At 42.3% G+C, this 26,975-nt stretch overlaps 1 protein-coding gene across 3 annotated transcripts in view; it reads left to right on the top strand.

Moving 5' to 3' along the window:
• Positions 1-26,975, top strand: part of MTHFD1 (methylenetetrahydrofolate dehydrogenase, cyclohydrolase and formyltetrahydrofolate synthetase 1) — a 41,738-nt gene that overhangs the window by 12,028 nt on the left and 2,735 nt on the right. For 2 of the 3 annotated variants that reach the window (XR_004357482.1, XR_004357481.1), the window contains exons 5-26: positions 67-203; positions 337-437; positions 757-893; positions 2,285-2,396; positions 6,948-7,075; positions 7,770-7,867; positions 8,856-9,029; positions 9,536-9,672; positions 9,962-10,008; positions 12,286-12,393; positions 12,495-12,569; positions 14,297-14,399; positions 15,556-15,632; positions 16,563-16,703; positions 19,585-19,653; positions 20,209-20,320; positions 20,515-20,654; positions 21,087-21,128; positions 22,175-22,274; positions 23,194-23,371; positions 23,609-23,716; positions 24,414-24,566. Coding sequence is in view for 1 of the 3 variants with exons in the window: in XM_032689943.1 (XP_032545834.1) it covers positions 67-203; positions 337-437; positions 757-893; positions 2,285-2,396; positions 6,948-7,075; positions 7,770-7,867; positions 8,856-9,029; positions 9,536-9,672; positions 9,962-10,008; positions 12,286-12,393; positions 12,495-12,569; positions 14,297-14,399; positions 15,556-15,632; positions 16,563-16,703; positions 19,585-19,653; positions 20,209-20,320; positions 20,515-20,654; positions 21,087-21,128; positions 22,175-22,278; positions 23,194-23,371; positions 23,609-23,716; positions 24,414-24,566 (2,481 nt within the window). In the remaining 2 variants the exon portion in view is untranslated. Of the gene's footprint in view, positions 1-66; positions 204-336; positions 438-756; positions 894-2,284; positions 2,397-6,947; positions 7,076-7,769; positions 7,868-8,855; positions 9,030-9,535; positions 9,673-9,961; positions 10,009-12,285; positions 12,394-12,494; positions 12,570-14,296; positions 14,400-15,555; positions 15,633-16,562; positions 16,704-19,584; positions 19,654-20,208; positions 20,321-20,514; positions 20,655-21,086; positions 21,129-22,174; positions 22,279-23,193; positions 23,372-23,608; positions 23,717-24,413; positions 24,567-26,975 lie in introns of all 3 variants that reach the window. The other variant, XM_032689943.1, reaches the window with a different exon arrangement.

Below are 26,975 nucleotides of genomic sequence, written 5' to 3'. Positions count from 1 at the left end.
TTTCCTGTACATCAGTCATGTTTCAGGTTATCAGCCATTAGTTTTTTTGGTCTTTGCTTGTTGTAGGTGCTCAAGTGCATTGCCTCTTTGAATGCAGACCCTGCTGTTCATGGCTTTATAGTGCAGCTGCCACTCGACTCCGACAAACCCATCAACACGGAAAAGATAACCAATGCTGTTGCACCTGAGAAGGATGTGGATGGGTAAACTGACTTCACCCCTGGAGAACATGACAGCTACTCCAGAAAGAAACCCTTTTTGTTGTTTTTTCTTTTCTTTTGAATGGTGATCATGGGGCTGGGAATCTTACTTGGCCTTTATCCTTTCAAAATGCAGCTTAAGTAGCATCAATGCTGGGAAACTCTCTAGAGGGGACCTCGGAGACTGCTTTATTCCGTGCACGCCAAAGGGATGCATGGAACTTATCAGGCAGACAGGTAAGGAGGCTTCCATACATTATTCATGAGTGCAGTGATGTTCAATAAGTGGAGAAACTACGCACATTGCAAGGCTGTGCTTCACATTGAAACTTCTGTCGAGATGCCACATTTCCTTTTAAGTAGTGAAAGAACTAGTTTTAAAACAGTTTTTCCTTCCTCCCTCCCAACTCACACACAACAAAGAAGAAAAATAGTGTTCTGAAGTACCAGGGCCGGACTTAAACGGACCAAAAGACTCCAGAGTGTGGTCTGAGTTAGTTTGTACTGGGATGCACAATGACCTGTGTTTACTCTCTCCCGACTCTCTGTGGCGCAGGTGTCCAGGTCACAGGGAAAAGAGCCGTAGTGATCGGTCGCAGTAAGATCGTTGGTGCTCCCATGCACGACCTGCTGCTCTGGAATAACGCCACCGTCACCACCTGCCATTCCAAGACCTCCACCCTGGCTGAGGAGGTAGGAACAGGCTGGAGGTGTTTGATGTGCGTTGCTGCTCAGTGTCTTGCTGCTCTGAGTCATTAGATCTGGGGTGTCTTTCATCTGAAACAGTTTGCCAGTCCTGCTCACTGCATGGTTGTGTAAATACGTCCGCTGGAATAGCATCCTGATTATTTTTGGCACTTAATTAGAGGGGTTTAATTATAACAATAAAATTATTATTTTTGGGTTTTTTGAGCAAGGGCTGAGATTTAATTATCCCTTCCTAATCTCTGTGTAGGGGCTGGCAAGACAGCATATGTGTTTGGCTTTTGGTTGTTTTTGTGTTTGTTTTTTTTTTACCAAAAAGGCCAAGTGGTCTTCTGCTCTAATGGTTAAGAAATGCTAGGCCAAATGATTTCTCAGTTGATTTGTTTTTTTCAGTCTATTTTCTATCACCGGGAGTTGGTACCATTTTCCTCTTTAGCAGTGAGAGTGGCAGAAATAGTGTGTTGCTGTGCTGCCACCTACTTGGATTTTGTAGAGCCATCAACACTGCCAGGCTCTGTAGGCAAGTATTAAAGCTGAAAAGGGAGTAGGTGTATTTGAATATAACTCACAAAGATCAGAAACGCTGCAGTGCTTCTTGCCATTAAGTTCCTGTTCAATAAGACCATCATTAGGTTGATTAAAAATTGAAGTGCTGATTCTTAATGAAATCTAAAAAATAGCTTATCTCCCTTGAAGATTAAAAGAAGAAAATTCCAAGTGATAGCAGCTTCCGAAGCAAACATGAATGAAGCAATGCAGGAACTGAGAACGAGCTTTAGTCAGAATCTCTAACACCAGCTTCACCACCAGATCTGTCAAATTCAGTACTCCCTGAACACATATTAGTGCTGAAATACAGTCAGCTTCCCCTGGAGTTGTGTGTTACAGAGTCCTGGACATGAAAACCACAAGACAGTGCTGCCACAAGTGAAGTGCTGCCTGGTTCTGTGCAGAGATTGTTCTTGGCTGCTGTCTGATGAGGGCTGGGTATATTTCTAGCACTGAATGTGCAGGGATGTTTGAAGGGAGGAAGGGAAGAATATGCAGAAGGCTTTAATTTTATCTAAATGTAGTCTATATGATCCACTTGGGAATCATGGAGGAATTCAGAGGAGGTTTTGAAGTGTTGACTAGCAATAGTTCAGGGTAGGAGTGTGAAAATAAGCCATAATTTCTGGCTGCGGGATTTTCTCCTTGCCAAGGAACTGCCAAGCTACTTTTAATTGCTAACAATGCCCTTCCATCCCTCTGATGGCAGTGGGTGAACACATTTTCTCTGCAGTTGCAGCCGATCTGAGTTGCTCCTGAAGCAGCTCTGCGTTTTTCCACTGCTGGTGTGATACGCAGTTGTTTATTTGTTGGGTTTTTTGTTTTAATAGGTTGGCAAAGCTGATATCCTGGTGGTTGCAGCTGGTAAAGCTGAAATGGTAAAAGGTGAATGGATCAAGCCTGGAGCAATTGTAATAGACTGTGGAATTAACCATGTGCCAGGTGCGTGGGGATGTGTTTATTTGTATATAAATGCAATTGCTAAAGTAAGTTCATGAATACTGTTTCCTTGGTGTTTCTAGTCCATGTGGACTTCTTTATCTTCTGTGTTAAGTAATGATGGCAATCTCTGAAGATGCCAGAGTAAAAAAAAAGCTGGTCTGAAGTACTGCCCTAAAGCAGATCAGTGACAGTTTTGATTCTGCCTTCAACAAGGCTGATGATTAATAGAAGAAAGAGGAGGCCTAGGAAATATTACAACAGAATATCGAACTACACACTAAAGTCTTGCTGCTCTTGTCACTTGTGAGTGTATGGCTTTGCTGTCATTACTTTGCAGTTGGATCTCATGAAGCTGTTCTGTTTGAGATACAGAAGTGACAAGCAGTCTCTTAAAGTAGCTGTGGGTTTGTTGAATCACAGCATTAATTTCTTAGGCTTGAATGGCTGTTATCTTGAAACAAAGCAGATTCTGCAAGAGTATTGGTGACAGTGGCTCTGGCATAGAATAAAGTGCTTTAACATAATGGATTTTAGGGTAGGGTTTCACTTAGCTACTCCTTCCTTATAGAGGAGGTACAGACAGTCTGGCAATTTCTGTTTTCATCTTGTTTTAAATCCAAATTACAGATATTGAATGATATGGAAAATTAGTCACTCTCTCTGTGCTACACCCACAAGGCTTTTAAAAGGTAGTTTTCATAATTAATCAGTCATTTTGTTGCCATTATTTAACAGAATGTAAAGAAGTTTCTGTTCAGCAGTCTTGTTCTTCAAAGGTGACATTGAGCTGCATTTAAAAACATTGGTCCTCAGTCTAATTAAAATTAAAAAGTCATCTGCTGTTGCTGTTGGTTGCTGGGCGTATTTGTTCCAAGCTACCCAAACTTAGGCTGTTTGCCAAAACCCACAGGGTCACTGCTGATGTGCATGAAGCAGAATGGCTCAGAGTCTCCCCAACTGACATGTTGGAAATAAAACCGCCACGGTGTTTCTGACATATGATGGTGTGACCTTTTTTTTCAGGCGTGATGTGAACTGCATCTCTGGGGGCACGTCCCTGTTCCTTTGCAATTAGTCTGCCTTGAGCAGTGCACTGACATCTGAGCTTCCAGTGCACCCAGCCCAGTCAGTGTCGCACGGAATGCGCCCAGTGGCAGTGTGAGACTCAGGGACCAGGGCTTGGTAGAGTACTGTGGAAATTGTCACATTTCAAAATGATGGATGCCACAGACCTTTCTTTTTTTTTTTTTTCCTCTGTGGTTTTCTGAAGCTGCTGAGTTTTTCTTGCCGCCTTCTTCCCCTCTGATAGGTTGCAAGAAAGTTTTCAGATGAGTCTTGTGGGAAATCGGTGCCAGAATTGCAGGGCTACAGAAAGAACAGCAGCCAGTTTGACAGCTTCTCCAGCTAAATCCCTGTACAGATAGAATACTGGTGCTAGCTGTGGTAATGCTTTGAATGTGAAGGGGTGAAAAAGAGCACAGTTGCCATACATTTTACCACAGGTGTAAGTGCACCTACTACCTAGGTGCCTCCTAGGTCTAACTGTGAGTTGCAGCTGGAAGACACGTCAATCTCTGGATATGCCTTGACTTTGCTAGTCAGGGCACCCTGTACAGGCAGATCCCAAATGATATGACATGTCAGGACACTAACTTCATGCAGTCTTGCCAAGTTGGAGTTAAATTATAGCCATGTAGCTCCATACAAATGCAGCTGTCATGCTTTCGAATGGAGGATGGCATGTATACTCCCCAGGGTGCCACTTTGGAGGCTAGAATAGGCACGTCTGGCTTTGTGTTCATATGTACTGCAGCTGAATTTTTTCCAGATCTCCAAGTAGACAGAGAGGAAGAAAGGATCTCCTGAAACCTCTATTAGAGTAGACAAGTGTGTCTTACTTTCCAAGCTGGATTGTCTTTGTTTTTCTCTCCCCACTGCTGCAGTTGGAGGGTTATTCCAGCAAATGCTCTGAATGCCTTATTCCAGGCCTGTAGAAATTGCTCTGCTACAGAAAGGGAAAGCAATGCAGGCTGAGGATATTCCCAGAGATGGCAGTGCCTCTGGAGTGTCCCTCTCTGGGTCCTGATAGAAGAAGAAACTGTGTTAAAAGTCCTCCTCTGCTATGGGATTTTGCAGCCTTTGCTAACAGGGAGCCTTGAACAGTGGGATGTGAGAGCAGCAAGGGAGGATCAGCCTCTGTGGATCTCAGTGCCATGGCCTTCAAACAGCAGAGGAGCTAGAAAGATGTAGAAAGCCTTGACTTGCTTCTGTGTTTGTACCTTCATGCACTGAGAATCAAGCTGGCATCACCAGCATATTGAATCAGACTGTGTTGGATCCCTTACAAAACACCCTTCCCAGTGGTGTCCAGAAAAAGAAACACACTTCAAGCAATGTGGCCTCGTGTTATAGATGGGGGTCACGTATGGTCTTGTGTGTTTGCAGTCACATATCCACCAGAAATGTGTTAGTTGCATGTGCATTAGCACAAGTTTTCTTGGAAGTCATGGGCATATTCGCAGCCCTTGCCTGGTGAAAGTAGGGCTGTGAATTAATTCCAGTCCAGAAGCTGGAGTCAGACTGTCTCTCATGCAGCTGTCTCTGGAGATCATCATGCCTGTTCATTCCATGTGTGTAGGCATGTCCTTCACTTCTTTGATCTCAAAGTCCTTGGATGCTCTCTTTCATGTCATGCAGCTGGCAAGAGAACCTACAGGGCCACAGAAGACACATGCACTGGGAAATGGTTATAGTGTCACTGATACTCCCTGTAACTAGTTTGTATTTTTTAAAAGTGGGATGATGAATATTGTGAAAGGTGAATTTATGGGGAGAGATGGCAAATCTTGAATGTGAGCTGTCCTTCAAAGAATATTTTACAGGTAACTGAATAGCTCCTAAGTTGTGCTCAGCCCTGCTTGGCATGAAGTGCAGATGCAGAAGCAGGGACTGGGGGGTTGTTTGGCTTCTGCTCATCTGTGTCTGTGTAACAGATGAGGCCATTTGTGTTTGGAGTACCTGCTTCTTTGCTTCATTCTTGATCTTGGAGTCTTCTTGATCCTGGCCAGGGTGGCCAGTAAGCCTGCTTGGCATCCTTGGAAGAAAATAAAATTACATTATTTACCTTTTGCAGCCTTAATTAAACTGTTCTCTAGACTGGAAGGCCAAACTGGTCTGCAGTTCTGGGCAGCAAAGCTGACAGTGGCTGTAGAAACACTGGTTAACAGCTGTGATGTTCAGGCTTTGAGCTTTAGGAAGAAGAAGTGTTGCTTAAAACAGAAACAGAGCAAAACATCCAAGCTGCTAATTGCTAGTAACAATGCAGCTAAAAATTAGTGTAGGCAGGAACTGCTCTTGTTCTCCCTTTGGTTTTAATATAATCAACTGTTTAGGAGTTTGGTTTCTCTTCCATTCCTCCCCCTCACCAAATGTATGGTAAAGTTATTGATTGTGTTCTGTTCAAACACACACGCATTGTATGCAATATAATATTTCAATATAACAACATTAAAATCTATCTTCAGGTTTTTCATGCTGCTTAGATGTTCCCTAGAGTCCTTTATCTGAAATGAGAATCTGGCATTCCAGGAGAAACTTAAATTTTCTGCTTTTATGTGCTATAATCAGTGGGTTTCTTGGATGACTGTGCTAGTTTACTAACACGGTTTATCTTTTTCTCTATGGGGGAGCTTAAAGGTCACCACTGGAAAAAAAAAAAGGGCTTTATCTGCTTCTGAATTGTCAGATCATGTAGTGCAGCGGGATGTAGCAAACTTTTTTACCAGAGAGAAAGGAGATTATTCTGCTGAAGCTCTCTTAAGCCACCTGTGAGGTTTGTTTTGACAAGACTGATCTCTGTGAACTGCAGTATTTACTGGTCCATCGTTAAAATAGCAATGACTGATTGAAAAACTCAGCACTTTATGTCTTCAGTTCCTCTAAAGGCAGGTGGTTTTATTCAATATTAAGACCCAGGTGTCCAAAATGGAACAGATCAAATGTAAACCTGGGGTTTTGGAACAAGTCAGTCATGTTTCTTCTCTCACCTCCTTCTAGACCATTGGTTTATATCTCCTTCACACTGTAAGCTGTACTAATCCTTCAGAGCAGTACAGCAACAGCTGCAAGGGGTGACATCTCTATTGTACATCCCATTTATGTTTTATTACTGCACAGATACAAAACTTGCTCTGTGCTTTGGTCCCTCTGCATTTGTTTTGGAGTCATCTTCAGGCTGCCCTGTGGGCCGTGTTCCACTAAGAAACAACTTGCATCCCCCAGGAAAGGGAGTTCTGTGTGGCTGAGGATAAATGGTGCTTAATGGGAGGATATGTTGCACGAGCTATTGACACTCTGAGTTAACTATGGTAACAACTTCATCTTGTGATGTTGTTTTAGCTTTTTTTTATCTTACTTAGCAACTTCCTGGATACACAGCTTCTACTTTGTTTACTCCAGCAGAGGAAAAGACTTCAACTTCAGTTAGTGCTGTCTCCTCTGTTATTTTGGTGAAATGTGATGTGTAAATTTACTTTCTCCTTAAATCCCCAGACAGCACAAAGGCCAGTGGAAAAAGAGTTGTGGGAGATGTGGCGTACAATACAGCAAAGGAAAAAGCTTCCTACATCACCCCAGTTCCTGGTGGCGTTGGGCCCATGACTGTGGCCATGTTAATGCAGGTACATGGGCAGACTGTGACATTGTGGTCATCTCCTCTGTGTTTGGCTTTGGGATATATGTTGCTGCTGACCCACCAGCACACTACCAAAGCAACTGGTGCTTCCTTCTTGCTCTTACAGAGATCTATGTAGGATTTCCAACCTCTAGTCCAGACAATTGGGATTCAGTTAACTGAGGAAAAAGATGGGCTTTAAGGAAATGTTAGGACACAGGTTTTTGGTTGGGTTTTCTGGGGCTTTTTTTGTTGTTGTTTTTTGTTGTTTTGGGGGTTATTTTTAAGGTTTTTGAGTGTGGTCACTCAAAACAGTGAGAAACGCTTTTGTCATATAATGATAATGGCTGTAATTCTAAAACTATCCATAGGGGGACTGGATAAAAAGGAGAGTAACAGTATAAGCCAGCTCCCTCTTTCACCATGCTTTACTTAAGAAACCCTGGCAGAGAACACCCCAAAATATCCAGCACACTGGAAGATCAACAGAGATATAAATATGGTGGAGTTTGGGTTTTTTTTCCTTCTAAGAAAACTACAAGCAGAATCTCATTTTGGGTTATTAACAAATGCTTTAATGAAAGTACTTTGGTTTAATCCCAAAGTGAGACATAGGAGAGGGGCAAACCTTTTTGATCTCTGTCAGCCAGCGTGGTTCATACAGTGGTGGTTGCTGTAATGGATTCTCATCCTCATTTCAGAGCACAGTGGAGAGTGCACAGCGTTTTCTGGAGAAGTTCCAGCCTGGAAAATGGACCATCCAATACAACCAGCTTAACCTAAAGATGCCTGTTCCAAGGTAATGCTTTCAAATGAAGCTACTGGCAGTATTTATACAGTGTAGTATCAACATCAGTTCCCAGGTGTTTTGTAATACAGGGCATATGTGTATATGTTGACTGTGGCTGGGATTGAAGTTTGGAGAGTAGAGACAAAGCACTGTGAGGCTTTCCTGAGGGAGCAGAGCTAACCTGCAGTGGTGCTGTGACATCTGTTGAAGTGTAGGCTTAGATCATCCTGATAATATTGCTAGATAATTGATTCAGCAAACAGTGAAACAATCACAGGATACTCAGAGTTGGAAAGGACCCACAAGGATCATCAAAGTCCTGGCCCTGCACAGGACATCCCCAAGAGTCATACCATGTGCCTGAGAGTGTTGCCCAAATGCTTCTTGAACTCTGTCAGGCTTGGTGCTGTGACCACTTCCCTGGGGAGCTTGTTCCAGTGCCCAACCACCCTCTGGGTGAAGAACCTTTTTCTAATGTCCAACCTAAACTTCCCCTGACTCAACTTCAGGCCATCCCTTGTCATTGGTCACCTGAGAGAAGAGATCCGTCTCTGCCACTCTACTTTCCCTTATGAGGAAGCTGTAAACACAAAGGAATCACTTGTATTTTTCAATATTTTCAGTCTGACATGGCAAAAAGATAGCATCTTGAAGTAGGAGTTGTTGGTGTCAAGTTCCCAAGGAGCAGCTGAAAATATGCAAAATACCACAAGGGCTCATAACACATTGCCTACAAAAAGGCATTCTTGGGGTGGGGGAGGGTTGGGGGACACGTGGGTGTTGTTGTTTGGTTTGGGTTTTACTTTCTTTTATTTTTAAAAAGGCAACTCTGAGGATGTGTCTATTCCAATGTAGCTGATACTGGTGGGATTGATTCATTTAACTAGGAGGGGTTAAAGCTTCGCTTCTGAAATACAGATTAGGTGTTTGCAGTTTATGCCATCCAGAAGTGGGAAATTTGTGAGAAGTCACCTTGCTCTCTCTCTGTCTCTTTAAGTGATATTGAGATCTCACGGTCTTGTGTACCCAAACCCATTGAACAAGTTGCGAGTGAAGTTGGCCTGCTCCCTGATGAGGTGGAGCCCTATGGCCAAACCAAAGCCAAGGTCCAGCTGTCAGCTCTGAATCGTCTGAAGAACCAGCCAGATGGCAAATACGTTGTTGTTACTGGGTAGGTACTTCCTTAGCTGAGACTTACCTGATGTCAAGATGAAAAGGAATATTACTAGCTGCTGTTGTTGTATTGTCTTTTGGTAGGGTGACTGGATGGGGTCCTCTGGGTTTTAGTAAATCACACAGTGAAAATGTAGTGGTTTGGGAAGTAGCTTGTGGCAAACAGTGGGGATGTAGCTTAACATTTCTCTCCAGGAGATTAATTGATTTGGTCTGCAGGTCAGGGTTATGAAAGGCAGGCTGGTTCCTAGTCAAAGTTCTCCTTGTCTAGTAGCCTGCTGTCGGCAGGAACTAGAAAGGTGTTTCAGAGGAAAGTTGTCAGCAGTTGTGTGATAATTTGCCAACCTCATTCCAGTTTTGAACTGATGAAGATTAGCTGAAGTCTGACCCAGTCCAGAATTTGAATTCTCATTAATTGCAATCACTGGATGACCCTTGTCCCTGTGGTTTAAGTCTCACCCACTACAAGGGTTTAATTGTGTCTCTTCTGCTTTGTCACTGCAGGATAACTCCCACTCCCCTGGGAGAGGGGAAGAGCACCACCACTGTTGGCCTTGTTCAAGCCTTGGGAGCTCACCTTCACCAGAATGTCTTTGCCTGTGTTCGGCAGCCTTCTCAGGGGCCAACTTTTGGTATAAAAGGTATGAGCTGTTCTGTTGCTTGCAGTTGGCTTAGATGGGGAAAGATGGCATTCAGGGATTTCATTCTGCTGCACTGGAATTTTACATAATTCCCAGTTACAATTGCATTTCTTTTAAGAAAGGAAAAGTTTGGGTAAGTTCTTCAGTTTTGTCTTCAAGTGCTGTGCTGGGATTTGAACTAAGCTGCTTGATTGTAGCTGCCCTCTTAAAGCCATTAAGTAAACACATGTAATAGCACTCTGGGCTGGAGACACTTGAGTTGTATATTCTGACTGTTGTCTCTCTGCAGGTGGAGCTGCAGGTGGTGGCTACTGTCAGGTTGTCCCCATGGAAGAGGTAATTCCTTATACAAAGCCTCATTGCACACACAGCTCCCAGACTTCGAAAAGATACTGCAGTCAGATAACTTGGAAAGTCCATGAGTTTATGGCCTGGTGTAGCACTCTCAAGAACTGCATGCTTGATTTTTGGAAAGCCTTTTTTAAAAAAAGCAGGCAAACATCTTCAGATCATTTCAGAAGTGTGCCTGCATGGTCAGGGAACTTCATAGAACTACAAATTCCCAGTTCCTCTGTGAGCAAAGTACATCCTGTGCCTCATTTTCCCAGCATTGAAATGAAGATGGTAATGGCTTAATGCCTTTTGGAAGCATTTTAAGTAGTTCTGTCAGATGTGGTGGTCACCAATTCTTTCTGTGAGCTATTTTGGTGTTCTTGTGTTTTAGATTACTAACATGAACTAGGAAAAGGGAAACTGGAAATCAGTAATGTCAAGACCTCAGTCTTTGGAGGCCTGGCAGTGGAGCATATTTCTAGTGTGGCTTGGCAACAAGTAAAATTCTGTGTTTAGAGGGAGGGAGTTGAAAGGCACGTGTAGCACGTGCTCTCATGCTTCCCTCAACTCTCAGAGTAATTGCCTGTAGAATTCTACCTTTGTCTCGTGCACTATAGATTGACACAGGGCAATTTTAGGAAGAAAAGCAGGAATGATCAAAAGGGCTGTTTGTTCTAATTGATGCAGCAAGTCCATAAAAGATAAAAGTGTTAAAGGAGGCAGAATATTGATTTAGTCATGTGCCAAGAACATGTGTCAATGATAGATGTGACAGGAAAAATAATCTCCTCCTCTTTGAGAGTGTTAATAAAGCAAACCAAAATACTTGACTGCATGCAGCAGTGGGAAACAGGAACCAAACTTTAGGAACCAAACTGGCTGAAACAGCTTTCTTTAATTATGACCTATGTGGAACAAATACACATAGTTTTGTGGGGGTGTTTTAATCAATGCATGTCTCGTAAAATTAAAGTATCTGGAATCACTAGTTACAGTAATGACCTTGATATGTCATTTAATAATTCTGCATGCAGCTTTAATCCTAGGAAAAAAAATAGTAAGTGAAAAACTTTTGAGTTCATACTGCAGAACCAAGGTAATAATAATAGCTTATTGTTGCATTTATGCAGAATGAGACAACAATTAGCATTTACTAATTAGGATTTATAATCAGTGTGTGACTAGCTGCACTCTGGTTTAGCTCTGTGGGTTTCAGCAAAAGTAGCAAGGCTTCAACAAAATGCTATTGTAAAGTTTTCTGTCACATCATCTTTTCTAATGTTTCCTTTTCATCTTTCTCCTTTGCTGCTCTGCTTACAGAGGAAAAGGGTTGTTTTAACCACACCTTTTACTCACCTGCCGTAATGCAGGTGTGTCATGGAAGCTGTATATCCTAAACTGTTTGACAGTACAGAATCATACTGTTTAAATTGGAAAAGCTCTCTAAGATCAAGTCCAACTGTTAGCCCAGCACTGCCAAGCCTGCCACTAAAACATGTCCCCAAGAGCTGTGTCCACATATCTTTTAAACACTTCCAGGGATGGTGACCCCACCACTTCCCTGGGCAGCCTGTTCCAGTGCTTGACAATTCTTTGTGTGGAGAAATTTTCTTTAATATCCAATCTAGGCCCTTCACCAGCTTCACAGCTACAGTGCAGCCAGATAACTCGTGTAGGCAAACCCACTCAAACTATCTTTTAATGAGATAGAACTAGGAAAACTACTAGCAGTGTCACTGTGTAGTACAAGTTCTGCCTGTGACACTGTGTTTGGGTGGTTACCTTATGCAGAGCTCTGTGCAACCACAGCTCCACTGCTAGTGCTGCACAAGGTTGCTAGTTCCAGTTTAGCTCAGAGTCCCTTGTGGGAGCAGCAGCAAGTTCAGCTAATGTATGTGTGAAGCCTGCTGTGCAAATGAGGGAGTCAGAAGGAAGGTGAAGGAGGAGCAATGCAGATGTGACATACTACGGTCTTATCAAGTGTTAAGGAGCTTCTGAGAACTGTTCTTGTGGAGGGGGAAAAGAAAAAAACAAACAACTTTTTATTTGGGAGCTTTGTTCTAGAAGTTTGTAAAATGACATAAATGTGGGGGAGGCATTTTTCTGTTTTAGAGAAATTCTTTCCTCTCTTCCACATACTTCACTGAGCAATCTCTCCCCCTCCACCCTCACCCACTTTAACAGTACTATTAATACTTCTCTTTCCATCTGTCTACGATGAATTGAAATAAGTGAAAATTGCAGCAGGATGAGGTAACTGATATGTTTTATCTCCTCTAGTTTAACCTTCACCTCACTGGTGACATCCATGCTATCACTGCAGCCAACAACCTGGTCGCTGCTGCTATTGACGCACGTATGTTCCACGAGCTCACTCAGTCTGACCAGGTACAACCCTTTCTTACGATGTATTTGATCCCAGCCCAATTTGATCAGGCTGTTCTGGGTGTGCCAGCAGTGCTAATTAACTACCTGTTTCATTCTGCAAGGCTCTCTACAACCGTTTGGTGCCTTCTGTCAACGGTGTTAGGAAGTTCTCAGACATTCAGATCCGAAGACTACAGGTAAGATCACTGGTTTCTCATTGGTTTCTGGTTCTGTTCCATTTACTCATCCTTTAGATAAGCAGAGGTATGTTACAGAAACCCTCATGTTGTCCACTAGGTCATTCTGCTGGCATTTCTTTTTTACATAAAACGTGCAGAGTAGCAGTGGTAGCACAGAAAACAGTGAGATGCAGCCCCAAGAGGAAGAATCATTGATATAACTCTGTCATATGCTCTGTGAGTAACACGTTGGGAAGAGGCAAAGGGATTAGTGTCCTTTATTAATAGTGTCAATTCGGTGTCCTTAATGCAGTTTAAGAAAGGACTAGAATTGGTTTCTCTACCTTACACACATTTACAGCTAGAGATTAATGGTTCCCATGTGACAGCTATACAGATAATGCAGGACAAAAAAGGCAATTTAGAAAATTCAGCAGAAAGAGAACAGAGAGAATTTTTTTGTCTTATCCGGATTGAGAAAACAAGGAAAACGTTGCCCACACCTCCTCTCTATAAAAAAGAATTCCCAGTTAGTTGAGCAGCCCTGTCATTGAGTGGCAGTCTCTGAGCAGCCCACAGCTCCTCTTATCCTCAGAAATTAAGGACACATGCTAGTTCACATAGACTTCTGAAAAAAATGAGGATTAACAGAGGCATAGTTTTGCACTAGGCTTGAACCCTTCAGCTAGGAGCACAGACTGGGCCCTGCTGAGCCCATTCAAAGTACAAGCCTGTTTGCAGAGTATTCAGGCTGGATCAGTTACCCATTTGGAAGTTGGGAGCAATAGCCAGACTACTTAGCAAGGTAAAACTCTGCTATATTAATTGGCTATAATGTCTCAACCATTAGATAACGTGTGGTTTGCTTCTACTGCTGAGCAAGAAGCTATGTCGTACTGCTTGGTGTTCCTGACAGACTGCTGAGGGAACTCTACCCTGACCACTCTTCTGGTTATTAAATGTCAAGATGTGACAGGGTGCTAATACTCCAGAAAGATGATATCTTTATTGTTGTTTATTTCTTTTTCTAAATTATATGCTTGAAGGGGAAGAGAACAGACTTTTTCCTTCCTTGCTGTTCTTCAGGGGGAAAATACGACTTGACTGTCTAGTTAATTAAAACAACCTCGCTCGTTCATAAATCAACTGAATCGTTTTCCCCATTCCTAAGCTCGCGCTTGTATCAGGCTTCTTCAGATAATTCTTCTCTCAATTAAGCAACTTGGCAAACTGCCCATCCTCTCAGTATGTTCAAGACCGGCTTTCTGGGATGCTGACAGCCTTGTGACTGAGTTGTTTAATTCTTCCTTTGTTCTGCTTAACCAGCATGCTGAAAGCAGTGGCTTTAAACACGTACGGCTGTGTGCAGTGACCCCAGGCAAACTAATGAGAAATGGATGTAAGCATGTGAGACTAATGACGAGAACAAGGCGTGTAAGGAGCTGCAGAGCTCTCTCTCTTACTCTTTCTGTAGGTGCCTCACACAAAGCTTGGTGACAACCTGCCCTAATGGGCTGTATTGTCTGCCTTGCCCTTTACGAGCTGGCCGGCAGCAAGCTCTGCTTCCAGATGCACCCTGGCACAGATCATCTTACGTTGCTGTGGGGTCTGGGAGAAGGAACATCAAAAAGGCATCTGAATATGCAGATGCTGCTGCCAAAGCTTCATTGCTGCAGTAAAAGGTTCATTTATGTGAATTTTTTTCACCGCACCGTTTTTCTTTTATTTGTCCTTTCTTCCCGTAGAAACTGGGCATTAACAAAACCGATCCTGCAGCTTTGACAAAGGAAGAAATAAATGCATTTGTGAGATTGGACATCGACCCAGGCACCATAACATGGCAAAGAGGTACGAGACACATTAAATGAAAGAATTGTTAAGAAACAAAACCATGTGTCAAAGGAGACATTTGCAAGTACAGCTGAAATTGTGTTTCCTGGAAAAATAGGAAAGAAGACAGGGCTGGCCTCTGGGATAGATGCCTGCAGCTGGGATCCCATTTCTAAAGGGTCTGACACAGGGGTTTGAATCTGCAGTGAAAGATTAAGACTTTGCTAATTGGTGCGAGTTTGTGTTTCTGGATTTGTCAGTCACTGAGCGACTTGAATTTGGCAACTTAGCCAACAGTCTTTTTACCTGACTGCTCTGTGAGAAAGGAGAGGGTTCTGGTCTGGGATTAAACTCAGTTTTAATCTACCCACTTGCTCTGTTGGGGACTGACAGCAAACGAAGGACAGATTTTTAAAAGGTTTTTAAAATACCTGAAGGTGACACCAATCTCTGGTCTGGCAGATTTAATATTTCACTAGCAAAAGAAATTTCAAAATGGACTTTTTTTTCCTGAGCTAGACTCCAAGAGTATTGCTTTTTCTTCTTTTTATTAAAATACAGTGTGAAATGTATTATCCAAAATTTGCTTCATAACCTGTAATGAGGCTAAAGTAGTTTGCCTCATGGGACATACTTTACAAAATACTTAGAATATTCCAAGCAGATAGTAAGACACAGCAAATTTAAGCTGCTGTTTGATAGTTTGTGTTTCCAAGGCAATTTGACTTAATGGAGCTACGTGAAACAATTCTCACTAAATGGTAGTGTCTGACTGTTTTATCACTTAACTTATAAAATGATAATTTTATTTCCCTTTGGCTGTAGTAGTTTCCTGAATTCACACTGACTAATGATGGTGAAAAATCAATTTGAATAATACTAACAGCTCTGCTCTTCAGAGGAGCTTTGGTCTTGTGGTTAGTGCACACAAAGGGATTTAGACTCCCTCTGGATGCAGTGGCAGGGTCTGATGTGTCTCTGGCTGTCTTAACTTCGTTGCTGTTCAGTTTTGGGGAGGAATCATGTTGAGAAGCATTTGCCAGTCTTCAGGAGAGGATGGTATCTCAAACTGCTGTCCTCTCTTCATGGATGAACTGGCTGAGTGTTTCTCACAGGGCATAGATGTGACTTATGACTTGCAGTGTGACATCTTATCTCTCTGCATTCCTTGCAGTACTGGATACAAATGACAGGTTCCTTAGGAAAATCACTATTGGACAGTCTCCAACAGAGAAAGGCTTCTCACGAACGGTAATTGCTCCCTTTCCTTGCATAAGTACTTTGAAAAATGTGTTCCTGAGGCAACTTTCTGTAAGTCTGGATATTTTCATCTTTTACCAGTATCTTGTTAAAGAGAAAGCAGAAAGTCCTTTAAACCAAGCAGTTAAATTTGCTATCAGTGCATATTTTATTGTCCTTTCCTGTTCTCTCATGAATATTGGTTTCCCAAACTGGGAAGACTGCGGCCTTTCTTAAGATGACACATGGCAATGGCTCATTTTGACCACTGCAGATGCTTTGGGTGGGGTGTATCTGGCCAAAACTAGACTAGCTTGTCTAGATTCACTGTATAATCAATAGAGTAAAATAGACAATTGAGCTGTGACTCCCCTCATCCTTATTTACAGTTGCTTAAGTAACTGTCAAATTAATAGTTCAAATGAATTGTGCTCAGAAAAGCCTCTTTCTATTAACTTGAAATGTCCTTAGGGTGCTTAGCTTCCTTAAGATGGAGGTGTCTGCATTATGTTTTATGAATTATACCCTTCATTTCCTATAGAATCTGGGGGTTTTGTTGGGATTTTTTGTCATTGACTGTATTGTTTAGTGATAATCAGATGAGTTAGTAAGCTCAGCCTTCAAAAATATAATTGTTAGTAATGTTAAGTGTTCTTACATGAATCACTAATGTGTGTGCCAGGAGAGACACATAATATCAGTGGAAGAAATAGGTTTTATTTAATTTTGCAGAAAAAAACCCCAGTTTAAAACAGTCAAATTAAATTAATTGTGTTCTGAGAGCAATGCTTTGGATTTCTTGTATATTTGTATATCTGTTTGGGGTTTTTTCTCTTTTTTGTTACGATGGTGATGATTGGCCTTGTATCAAGAATTTACCGGAGGTAAGAATTGCTGCTGGGGAATCTTGATGAGTTCACATTCTTTATTCATCTCTTGCAGGCTCAGTTTGACATCACTGTGAGCAGTGAAATCATGGCAGTCCTAGCGCTGGCTGATGGGCTGGATGATATGAAAAAGCGATTCGGCAGAATGGTTGTAGCCTCCAGCAAGAAAGGACAGCCAGTTACAGCAGATGACCTTGTAAGAGTCATGCAGTTATTAAATGCTTCTTCCTACTGCTTCTGAAAGTCTTTGGATTGAAAAGCAGAAAGATGGTTCTGTGCAGAAAAGATCTGAACTTATAGAAGATCAGAGATGAAATCTCAGCCCCCGCAGTTAATGAAAGTTTTTCGCTTCAGTGTGGCTACCACCTTGTCCAGAGAGTGTGTGAGACCTGGGCAGGGACGAGGGTCCTGTGTGATGTCCTGTGATGTGCTGTGTGTCAGGTTGAAGCTGGCACCATAGGAGTTACTGGGGAAATACATGGTGGCTTCTATGCAAAAAGCGTGTTTATGAATCGGAAGAACTCAAAATGCATCCTGCTGGCCATCCTGTTTCTCAGGCTCCCTAGAGTGAGGAAAACATTGAGCAGGAACAAAGCCTTGTGCAAACTTAATTACAAGATGGTGAAATACCTTGTTCTGGGAGGCTGTGAATGCTGTAAAAGCCAAAACCTTTGCAAAAAAGTGTGTTCTCCATAGGGCAGCCTTTGATGAGGGACATAAATCCTTTATTTCCACTGCACGAAACGCCGAATGTCACAGCACTGGTGATGCCTGTTACCAGTGTGTGAAGCAGTCCTAGGCAGCAGTTGCAAGCTGCAGCACTGTCTTGCAGCTGCCCATACAATAATTATAGTACAGTTCTTGGCATGTTTGTGGAGCATGTCCACTAGCACTCACGCGAATGGTGCTTCACTGTGGTTTCAGGGGAATGCCCTGTGCCCCAGACACTTCTTCCAATGAACATTTTAAGATGGCAACCCTGTTTGGAGAAGGGAAGGGGGTTTGAGTCCTCTATGTGAACTGTGCCCTGCCATTTGGCCCCAAGACAGAACAGGCTCAGGACTGTTGGACTGATAATAGAGATACAGTATTAGTGCTTAGAGCTCTCCTGTATAGCAGATACTTCACAGCCTGCTTTGCAAGAGACAAGGGTATTACAAATTTGCATGATGTGGTGTTAATGAGGTTTGTGCTACATTTTCTGAATGAACATTTCCAGTGAGAGAGAAGAATCCAGAGGGTGGGTATCCTGACTTGTGTTTCCAGCAAGGTGGACACAGCACTAAGGCTTACACAGCTCTTACTGTCTTGCTGTGGGATTTTTGTTTTCTTGTGTTTTAAGGGGTTTTGTTTCTTTGTTTTACTTCCTCCCAGGATAAAGCTAAGAAACAGCAGATTTGTGGCCTGACTCTCATCTTGCAGGAAAAGGGCTAGGCTGGGAACCATTTATCTGTAAATCCCTATGTAATACATTTGTTGGGAATGAGGGAGGGCATGTGCCAAAGTTCTGTAGGCAGCTTTGAGATTTTAATTCCTACACCTAACATGCTGCCAGTTTAACCTTAAGTACCCGAGTTAAACCCTTTTTCTGGAAAACAGGAGTCTCCTACTGCCCATCAGCTGTGGAGGCAGATATTGCATTGGGTTGGGAGTTGCTTTGAGTTTTCTGTAGAATCCAGTGATAGAAGTTTTTTGTCTCAAGATTTCATTTTTTTTACTCTTTTTTTTAATCTAACTATGTTTAATTTTTGTCCATTGAAACTGCAGAATGGAGGGTGGTATCAGACCTGTCCAACAGGTTCTCTTGTGTGTTATATGTTTGCACTGATGGCAGCCAGTGGCTCGTGTTGTTAGGGCCGTGCTAAGTACTCCTTATGCAAGCAGAAATGTGGTGGTTGCAGAGACCAGCCTGGGTCCTTCTGCTGTGATAAAACCAATGTCATGAGTGTGCTACCAGGAAGTGCAAAAAGATCTGGGAAGAAGCGTGGAATTGAAAACTGACAACAGGTTTTTAGAGATGGGATGCATTGAAGTGCTGCTGAGTGACACAGGCCTGAAATGTCGCCATGGAAATCTTTCTCTGTAGTTTTCATTATTCTGGAGATGACTGAAGTTTAAAGCTTATCCATTAAATGTTAAATAAGCTTTCATGTGGCAAGATTGAAACTAATGAAACAAAGCACGGAATGTCTTATAAAAAAATAATCTTTCCTGTAATTGAGTGCTGCAATCCACTTGAAATTGAAAGGAAAGAAAAAGAGATCATGGTTCAAGGTTTTCATAGCTGCTGTGAACGTTTGGCTCAGGACTCGTGACAGCAATTTTAGTTACTTTTGCAAGTGCTGGGTAACAGCTGGTTTGATTTCCACTGGACTGTGTCAGTCACAAAGGTGACCACACCCTCATTTTTGTCTTCTCAAAGCATATGGGGATGAAATAATAATCTCTCACTGGAATCTGAGTTCATCAGGGTACGTGGCTGCACCTCAGAGGAAACCTGGGCTCCACTGTTTGCTTTTTGTGTCTGCCTGGTTGTTCTCATGAGCACAAAGGTTCACTTTAAAAGTTATTTTTGCACAGGAGACTTGAGCAGGATGTAGCAGCTTGTTATGACATTTTAAGGCCAGTTTGTAGAGCTGAGGAGCTGAGTTGCTAAAAAGAAGAAGGAAAAAAAGTCCAAGACAAATCTGCCTTCAAAACCCAAGAACATTGCTTTGTGCCACTGAATGGGCTACAGTAAACCATATGTACTGAAAAGTTACTCTCTCACTGGTCTTATTTACTAACCTTGCCATAGCACTGAAACAGCAGGTAATTGTTCTTTATGCCTTTGCTACAAAGGGATGGCTCAGCAAGGTCACAACCAAGAGGCTGCCCCTATCAGAAATCACAGATCCTCTTACAGGAATGTCAAGGTCGTTCTCCTGCCTTGCCCTGACTAGAGGTTGTTCTGTGTAGAGCAACTGCTGGTTCTGGTCCTGAAAGCCCACCAGGACAAAAGCAGAGCCTTGACACAACATAGGAACAGTCTCAAGGTCTCGGTACACGTGGAAACTGATGGTCCTTTTTTATTTTAGGGAGTGACTGGAGCTCTGGCTGTCTTGATGAAAGATGCTATTAAGCCAAACCTCATGCAGACTCTAGAGGTGAGCACAGATGATTTGCTGTAAGTGCATTCTCAGAGCCAAGAAACAACTGGTTTATTTCATTCATCACAATCAGCGTGGGCCTACTTAGCTTAGAGTTGGAGGTTTACTGTGGTTTCCTGTCTGAGGCTCAGGGCTAGGGGGGGAAGGCTGACTTCCTTCTGCCCTTGGCATGTGGGATGACCCTGAGGAAATGCACTAAACTTTGCTGTGTCTTTGTTCTGTTGTCTTTAATGTCAGGAAGTGCTTGGGGAATTTAAATGGTGTGGATGAAGGAGAATGACAAAGATTGTAAATTCAAAGTTGCTAGGATTTAACCATCCTTTTCCTAAGCGGATTAATACCTCCACTTGTGCAGATTATAATAATCCTGTTTGCCCTGTAGTCCTTATTGCTGATAACAAATGTCTGATCAGAAGGCTTTAGGATCTGTTTTCTAAAAATGTTTTCTTTACCTTCAGGTACCTCAGTACTTAGCTCCTGAGATGCTGGAGATTTGTGAAATTGTACTCTGATTTTTCTCTTTCTCTCTCTCCCACATCCCCCCTTTTCTAGGGAACACCAGTGTTTGTTCATGCTGGACCTTTTGCCAATATTGCACATGGGAATTCCTCTGTGTTGGCAGACAAAATAGCACTGAAGCTTGTGGGTAAAGATGGTTTTGTTGGTAAGTGCAAGGAGTGTGGGGTATTTTCTTTGCCATTTGTTTGTTTTGGAGGGAGGGATCCACCTTTTCTTATCAGGAGCGTCTTAGGGCTTTTTTTTTCGTCTTGGAAGAAGCTTCTGATTTATGTAATCAGAGCATGATTTTTCCACCCAGCAACCTTTCACAAGCTTCTTTTCTTTTCTTTCCTACTCCAGTTACAGAAGCAGGATTCGGTGCAGACATAGGCATGGAGAAATTCTTTGATATTAAGTGCCGCTACTCTGGTCTCCGGCCTCACGTGGTGGTGTTGGTTGCTACTGTCCGAGCTCTGAAAATGCATGGAGGAGGGCCTACAGTAAGTACTGGGGAAGGTTTTCTATAGACCTGAGGGGCTGTTCCTGTTGTTCTGATCCAGTCACTTAAAGCCCCGTAGAGTTTGATCCTCTTGAAATTGTCTTGAGATTCAGGTTGTAAAAGGAATCAACGTGCTTCTGCAGCGGCTTCACTGCAGTATATTACAGGTTCATACCTGCTTGTTTTGTTTGCCTGTGTGCTGGGGCACTTGTGAAAGTCCCAGAGTCAGTCAGCTATTTTATCTGGAGTGCATCCCACAGTCTTTTATTCTTCCATTTATTTTTTTCTTACAAAAAAAAAAAGAATCAGTATGCAGTAGAATGTTGTATCTTGATGCCACTTAATATGAATCAATCACATGAATCCATGACATGATAGATATCATGGATGAAAATCTTATGGGACTCCATTTTTTTTTCCTTTTTTTCCCCAGGTCACTGCTGGGGTACCTTTACCGAAGGAATACACAGAAGAGGTAATCTCAAGGTGTTGTGACAGTTGACCAGCTAATTGTGGTCATGACATCAAGATGTCATGCAGTGCATGCCTGGGTTACTAGTGTGTCGTTTCTTTAGCTGCCATGGAAATGCTTCCTCATACAAGCTGTAATGTTATGGTTTTTTTAATGATGTTACTTTGGCTCTGCTCTTTCAAATATTTATTATACTTGATCTAGCCAGTGCTCAGAGCCTTGTTGTTTCTCCTTAACTCATGCAATTGTCTCTGTGCTCCATTTTTCATAGTCATGGCTAGGCTTCGCGAACGAAGATTTTTCATAGTAATATCTACTCTGTGTCCCCAGCCTTCTCAATATGGAGTAATTGCTTGGCTGAAACATTGTCTGAAAATATTCAGAGTACCTCTCTAATTATGCTCTGTAGTTTTTGGTTTTATCCCCCCCCACCTTTGCAAGCAAGAGAGGAAAGTGAACTAAAGTCTCACCTTCTGTCTTTGTGCTTTTAATGGTTGTGTACACTTGGATAATTGGTCTGGCTCTCTTTACATTGCTGCAGCTTTTTTACTCATGGAGGTTCTGCATGGATTATTCTTTGCATAGGAAGGGATGAAATGTCTGAATTTCCAGGAATAGTCTCAGATGCTGCAAAATGTAAATACATGTAAACTGAAAGCTGTTGCCACAGACTTCAAAAGGGTGTAATGAAATTCACTGCTGGTGATATTTAATACATAAAGAGGAATGTGTCAGAGAGGAGACTGAGGCTTTACTGTGGGGAGTTAATGGGAACAGGTATTAACTTACTAAGAATAACAAAAAGTGGTTTCTCTTACCTTGGCTTGACAGCTGAAACCAGTGATTATTAGAAGTAGTAATTCTTTTTCCTGTCTCTATCAGGAGCATGCAGTGGTCTGGACTGTTCAGAAAGCACCACTGGGTGTTTGCCTTTGTGATTTCATTCCTGTTTTGGCATTTTTACCATTAGCCATGGATGTAGTGGATTTGGAATAAAAGTTCCACTGCCCCTGATAAAACACACTTCCTGCTTGCTGTCTTCTTTACAGAACCTTCAACTGTTGGCAAAGGGCTGCAGTAATCTAAACAAGCAAATCCAAAATGCACGGCTGTTTGGTGTCCCAGTAGTTGTGGCTGTCAATGCTTCAAGTAAGTGAGCTGAGACTTGGAAGCGAGGCATGGGTATAAAACTGTGGCATTTTGTATGTTATGTTTAGCACAAACTCCTGTTTTCAGTTCTGTTGATGTATTGTTTGCAGCATCTTGCATTGTTGGAAGATACTGAATAAGTGGGGGAGAAGCTCTGCTTAGCCATTTCAAATGTATTCCTTTACTTTGAATTAGCCTAGGATTTTATGGCTAGTATCTGCCATCACTTACACCCTGACTGGCCAGATTATTATGGATAGATGTGCCTGTGACAGTGTGGAATCTAAGCTCATAATAGGTGGTGAGGTGCCTGTGTTGTTGACCACACTGTGTTCAGTGACTGGCTGTGTGGAATAATTGTGCCCTGCTAAGGAGCATTTTGGGCTCTGCACGTTGAACTGCACAGGAAATAGAACCTCTGTGTGGTCATGTTACGAGAGCAGAAGGCCTTTGAGCTGAGGTGCTAAAGCTGATGCCAGCTGAAGGGGAGTAGCCAGCTAAGGTTCTTCATGTGAAGTAAATGCATATTGCCTGACCTGGAGGAATGTTGGCTTTTAGCTTGTTGTGTGCCCGTGATACACCACACCTGAGCATCTCTAAATCTGCAGTACTAACACCTTTTTGAGTTTGCTTGTGAAAACTGGAAAGCAGAACAGAAATGGCAGAAGGTCTGGAATGCTGCTCTGTCAGAAGTCGTGGATCTCTGCATGTAGTTCCAGAGCTACTTGTTGCTGTGTGTTCCTCCATGGAGTAGCCTCCTTCACCAAGGTAGAGAAGACTGTGATGGATAGCCCATGAGCAGCTGCCTGATGGCAGGGTTCTGTGATTCTTTGGACAGGTTTGGATCTTGTCAGGAACAAACAGTTAACTTACTGTGTATGCATTCTGGTACAAACATGCAGATTTTTCTCCTTAACAGGACGGATACAAAGGCTGAACTGGCCCTTGTGGTACAAAAGGCGAAGGAGGCAGGAGCATTTGATGCTGTAGAGTGCACTCACTGGGCAGAGGGAGGGAAAGGAGCGCTGGCACTGGCCCAAGCTGTTCAGAGAGCATCCCAGGCACCCAGCAACTTCAGGTTCCTCTATAACTTGGAGGTAGGAACTTGCAGGACTACAGAGAGTTATTTCTTGTTGTGTTGACGAACCAGTGAAATATTGAAACCTGTGAAAACCCTCAAATTACTGTATAGCTTTGTTCTACAGCAAGTGGGATAAAGTCTGACGTCTGCAGTTGGGCACTGCACAACACATATAAGGGGTGTGAAGCTGCTGTGATGCTGCAGGTCTTTGTAGTTTGGCCACACTGACTTGCCTGTATTTTTTTTTTCCTAGCTCCCTGTTGTAGATAAGATCAGGCTTATTGCCCAGCAGGTCTATGGGGCAAGAGACATTGAGCTACTTGAAGAAGCCCAGGAGAAAGTCACCATCTACACTAAGCAAGTGAGTTTTCCACATCATCTGATAGTGGTGCTTTCTGGCTGCTGTGTTGCTTTTACTCTTCTCTAGCATGACATCCTTGTGGTTTTACCTGCTTCTGCATTGTTGAAGGTCTGTGAAGAGAAGACAGTGTGTGAACTGGCCATTTGCTGGTTACAGGGTGCTCAAATAATTTTGCTTTAGCAGTTCATTTACTACTGCCTTATATAGTTTCTTGCTTTCATGCTTCTTGTGTATTCCTTTACAAGCCTATCAAAACCCCATAGGAATGTAATTGCCACTTCTTCATGACCTGCAATTATATTGACCAAACATTTCTAATTAACTGACCTCAGCTGAACAAAACCTTAACTCTGAGCCGTTTAATGTTTTGGGAAGAGAGTAGAAAGTATGTTGACTATTGAGGTTGTATATCTAACACTTCTATAGTGTTTTCCTCACTGGATATGCTGGGGGCCATGGTGGTTCTTTCTTTAGTGCTTAGTGGGAGACACAGAGTTTGAGAGAGAAGGATTGGGAATGCAGAGTGGTCAGTGGATCTGACAGGCTGTGGGTGAAGCAATTGGTGAGGAGTGAAATGTCCTGATAAAATGTCTGACGTCTGCAGAGAATGGCAGAATAGAGCAATTACATTTGGGTACAGGAAAAGTTATTGGGTTTTTTCCCGCTAATTTCTCTTCTTTTCTCTCTCTTTTCCCAGGGATTTGGAAACCTGCCAATCTGCATGGCTAAAACTCACTTATCGTTGTCTCATGACCCTGAACAAAAAGGAGCACCTACGGGTTTTGTTCTGCCGATCCGGGACATTCGGGCCAGTGTTGGAGCTGGATTCCTGTATCCACTAGTGGGAACGGTATGTGATTGGGTGAACCCTCAGCTGGGGTGAGGGGAAAAAACTTGATTCCAGTAATCAGTTACTCTTACGTATCTTAAATTAGGAGAGTCCTTTTCACTTATAGTTGGTGTTTTAGCAGTCCAGTGTATTAGATGCCTTAAGTTTTTTCCCGTGGTGTATCCCTCAGGTCCCACATCTCTCTCTTCGTAGATTTTGAGAAGAGAATGAACTCTGTAGTTAGTGAATTCTAGGAACAGCATCTGGCAGGGGGCATGGGAAAAATCCTTGGCCCACCTGATTGCCACTGGACTTTGCATTCCTGATGAAAGCACTTTGCAGTACTGCAGGTGAGCTCTGCGTGCACTTGTGGATCAGGGTAGAACAAGGCAACTCCTCCAAAGCTTTCAAAGCAAACAGCTTTGGATGAGACACCTCCAAAGAGAAGCTGACCTGTGCTGTTAATCATTATCAGGCTCTCCTCCCATTTAGTTCTCATGGTTTTGCTGACCATCTGTTTGCTGTTCAGCATGAATTCCAACAGTTCATTTCACTGTGCCCTTGAGTTTTTAGTTTCTGTTCTTTGACGTGATTGGCATAATGTCAGCTGAGAGGGGAGACAGTAGCAACAATGGAAACAGGATCCTGGAACAGCTTTGATATAGCAGAAAGAGGAGCCACCTGCAAAATGAACTCAAGTTCAGGTTTGCATCCATAGACAAAAACATTAGGATGAAAGGATCTGCTGGAAATCTTACCTGGGGAATCTCTTCTGGCAGATGTTAAGTAACTAATGAGAGTATTTTAGGGGATGAGGCAGTTGGAGCAAGCAGCTCTGCCTTTTTGTTGTTTTTTGGGCCTGAAGCTTTTTTTGAAGTCCTAATGGCAACATATTTATTATAATAGACTTCCAAAAGCATTAGGGGTGCATGACTCAGATGATGAAATTTGCTGATTTAAGAGTTGGAGCCGCTCTTCCTTCAAATGCTTGCTAGAGCCAAATATTGGGTACCTTTTCTTTTAATTCCTTAATAATGGTAGGTTTCCAGATTACCCAACATAAATACAGTAACCTCATCCTGATGGAAGTCTGGCTCATCCATATTCTAAAGACTAATGTGCGTTTTGGGATAGAATGAAAGATAACATGCTTTTTACTGTTATAAATGGCATTTTTTGCAAGCCAAGATTTAATCCAAACAATGATTTATTTTTATTATTTATTGCATAAGCATTGGAGAAGGAAAGGGTAGACTGCATTAATGAACTACACAAGAGAGAGATATTTTTAGACATTAAACTCAACATTTTGGCTCTTTTTCTGATGTCTTCAGTTTCTATGGAGTTGGACTTTTTCCTTTCTGCTCCTTTCCCAGTTTCCTAAAGTTTTCTTGGCTATGTGGTAAATCATGGTGTTAATTCTGCTAGAGTTAACAGTAGGTCTTGTGGTTAGGAATATGATCACTCTTCTGTGGTGTCTACAAACCCAGGGAATGGATGTCCTCTCAAGAAGCAATCCAGAGCATTTTGAGTCAGATCACTATTTTAAACCCATTCAGCAGGGGATGTGTTAGCCTCAGAGTAAATTTTTGGCAGCAGCCATTGAACTGAGAGCTGAAAATGCAACAAATATGTAGCTCTGTGCAGAAGCTTTTGGGGTAAATATGAGGTGAAATTAATCACCAGTGTGTGCATACTCTTGTTATCTGAACTCATCACAAAGGATGTCACATTTTATTTTTTTCCCAGATTCTGAGTTTTTGTTTTTTTCCTTTCTGGCTCAGAATGTCCTTCAGTGAAGTACTTTGAGATTTTAAAGTAAATATAATTTCAAAGGTTATCTAGATTTGAAGTGAAAATAAAATAAATCATTGGACTCAGATTTGTTGGGCTTTTTTTCTGGTGCTACTGCTGAATTGAAGTCAAATCCTCTATTCAACTATTTTTTTTTAGTTTCTAAATGGCAATTTTTTTGTAAGTTACACGAAAGCAATAAATAATACATGTTTAGTTGGTATTAGTTTTATTTGCAGTCTTGCAAGGGGGTTGATGATAGTCACGTGGGCTAGTTTTTCATGTAAGTAAATAGTGTGAATTCTTTTTGAGCACATGTGGTATTAAAGGGGATGAAGATAATGGAGGAGAAGTTCATTAGTTCAGCTTTGAAAATAACTGAGTGCATTAAGCATTGTAGATACTTGTACAGAAAATTAGTAGCCTGGATGGAAATTACTCTGTACTGCATGAAAATCTGGGGTTTAAGCAGACTGCCTTTAAGTAAGCAGAGTAGCCACTGTGGATGAAAAGAAAGGAGGAAAAATTGACTGTTCATTTCAAAATAGAAAGTGCAAGAAATGGCAAAGTCAGGCACATCTACAGCACCTCCTACTCTGTTGAATGTCACTCTCTCAGCTCCTGCTGTGGCCCTCT

Source organism: Chiroxiphia lanceolata, chromosome 6 (assembly GCF_009829145.1).
Source record: "Chiroxiphia lanceolata isolate bChiLan1 chromosome 6, bChiLan1.pri, whole genome shotgun sequence".
Classification (NCBI taxonomy): domain Eukaryota; kingdom Metazoa; phylum Chordata; class Aves; order Passeriformes; family Pipridae; genus Chiroxiphia; species Chiroxiphia lanceolata.
Note: the sequence above shows the minus strand (reverse complement) of the source record. Positions and strands in the feature narration are given on the sequence as shown.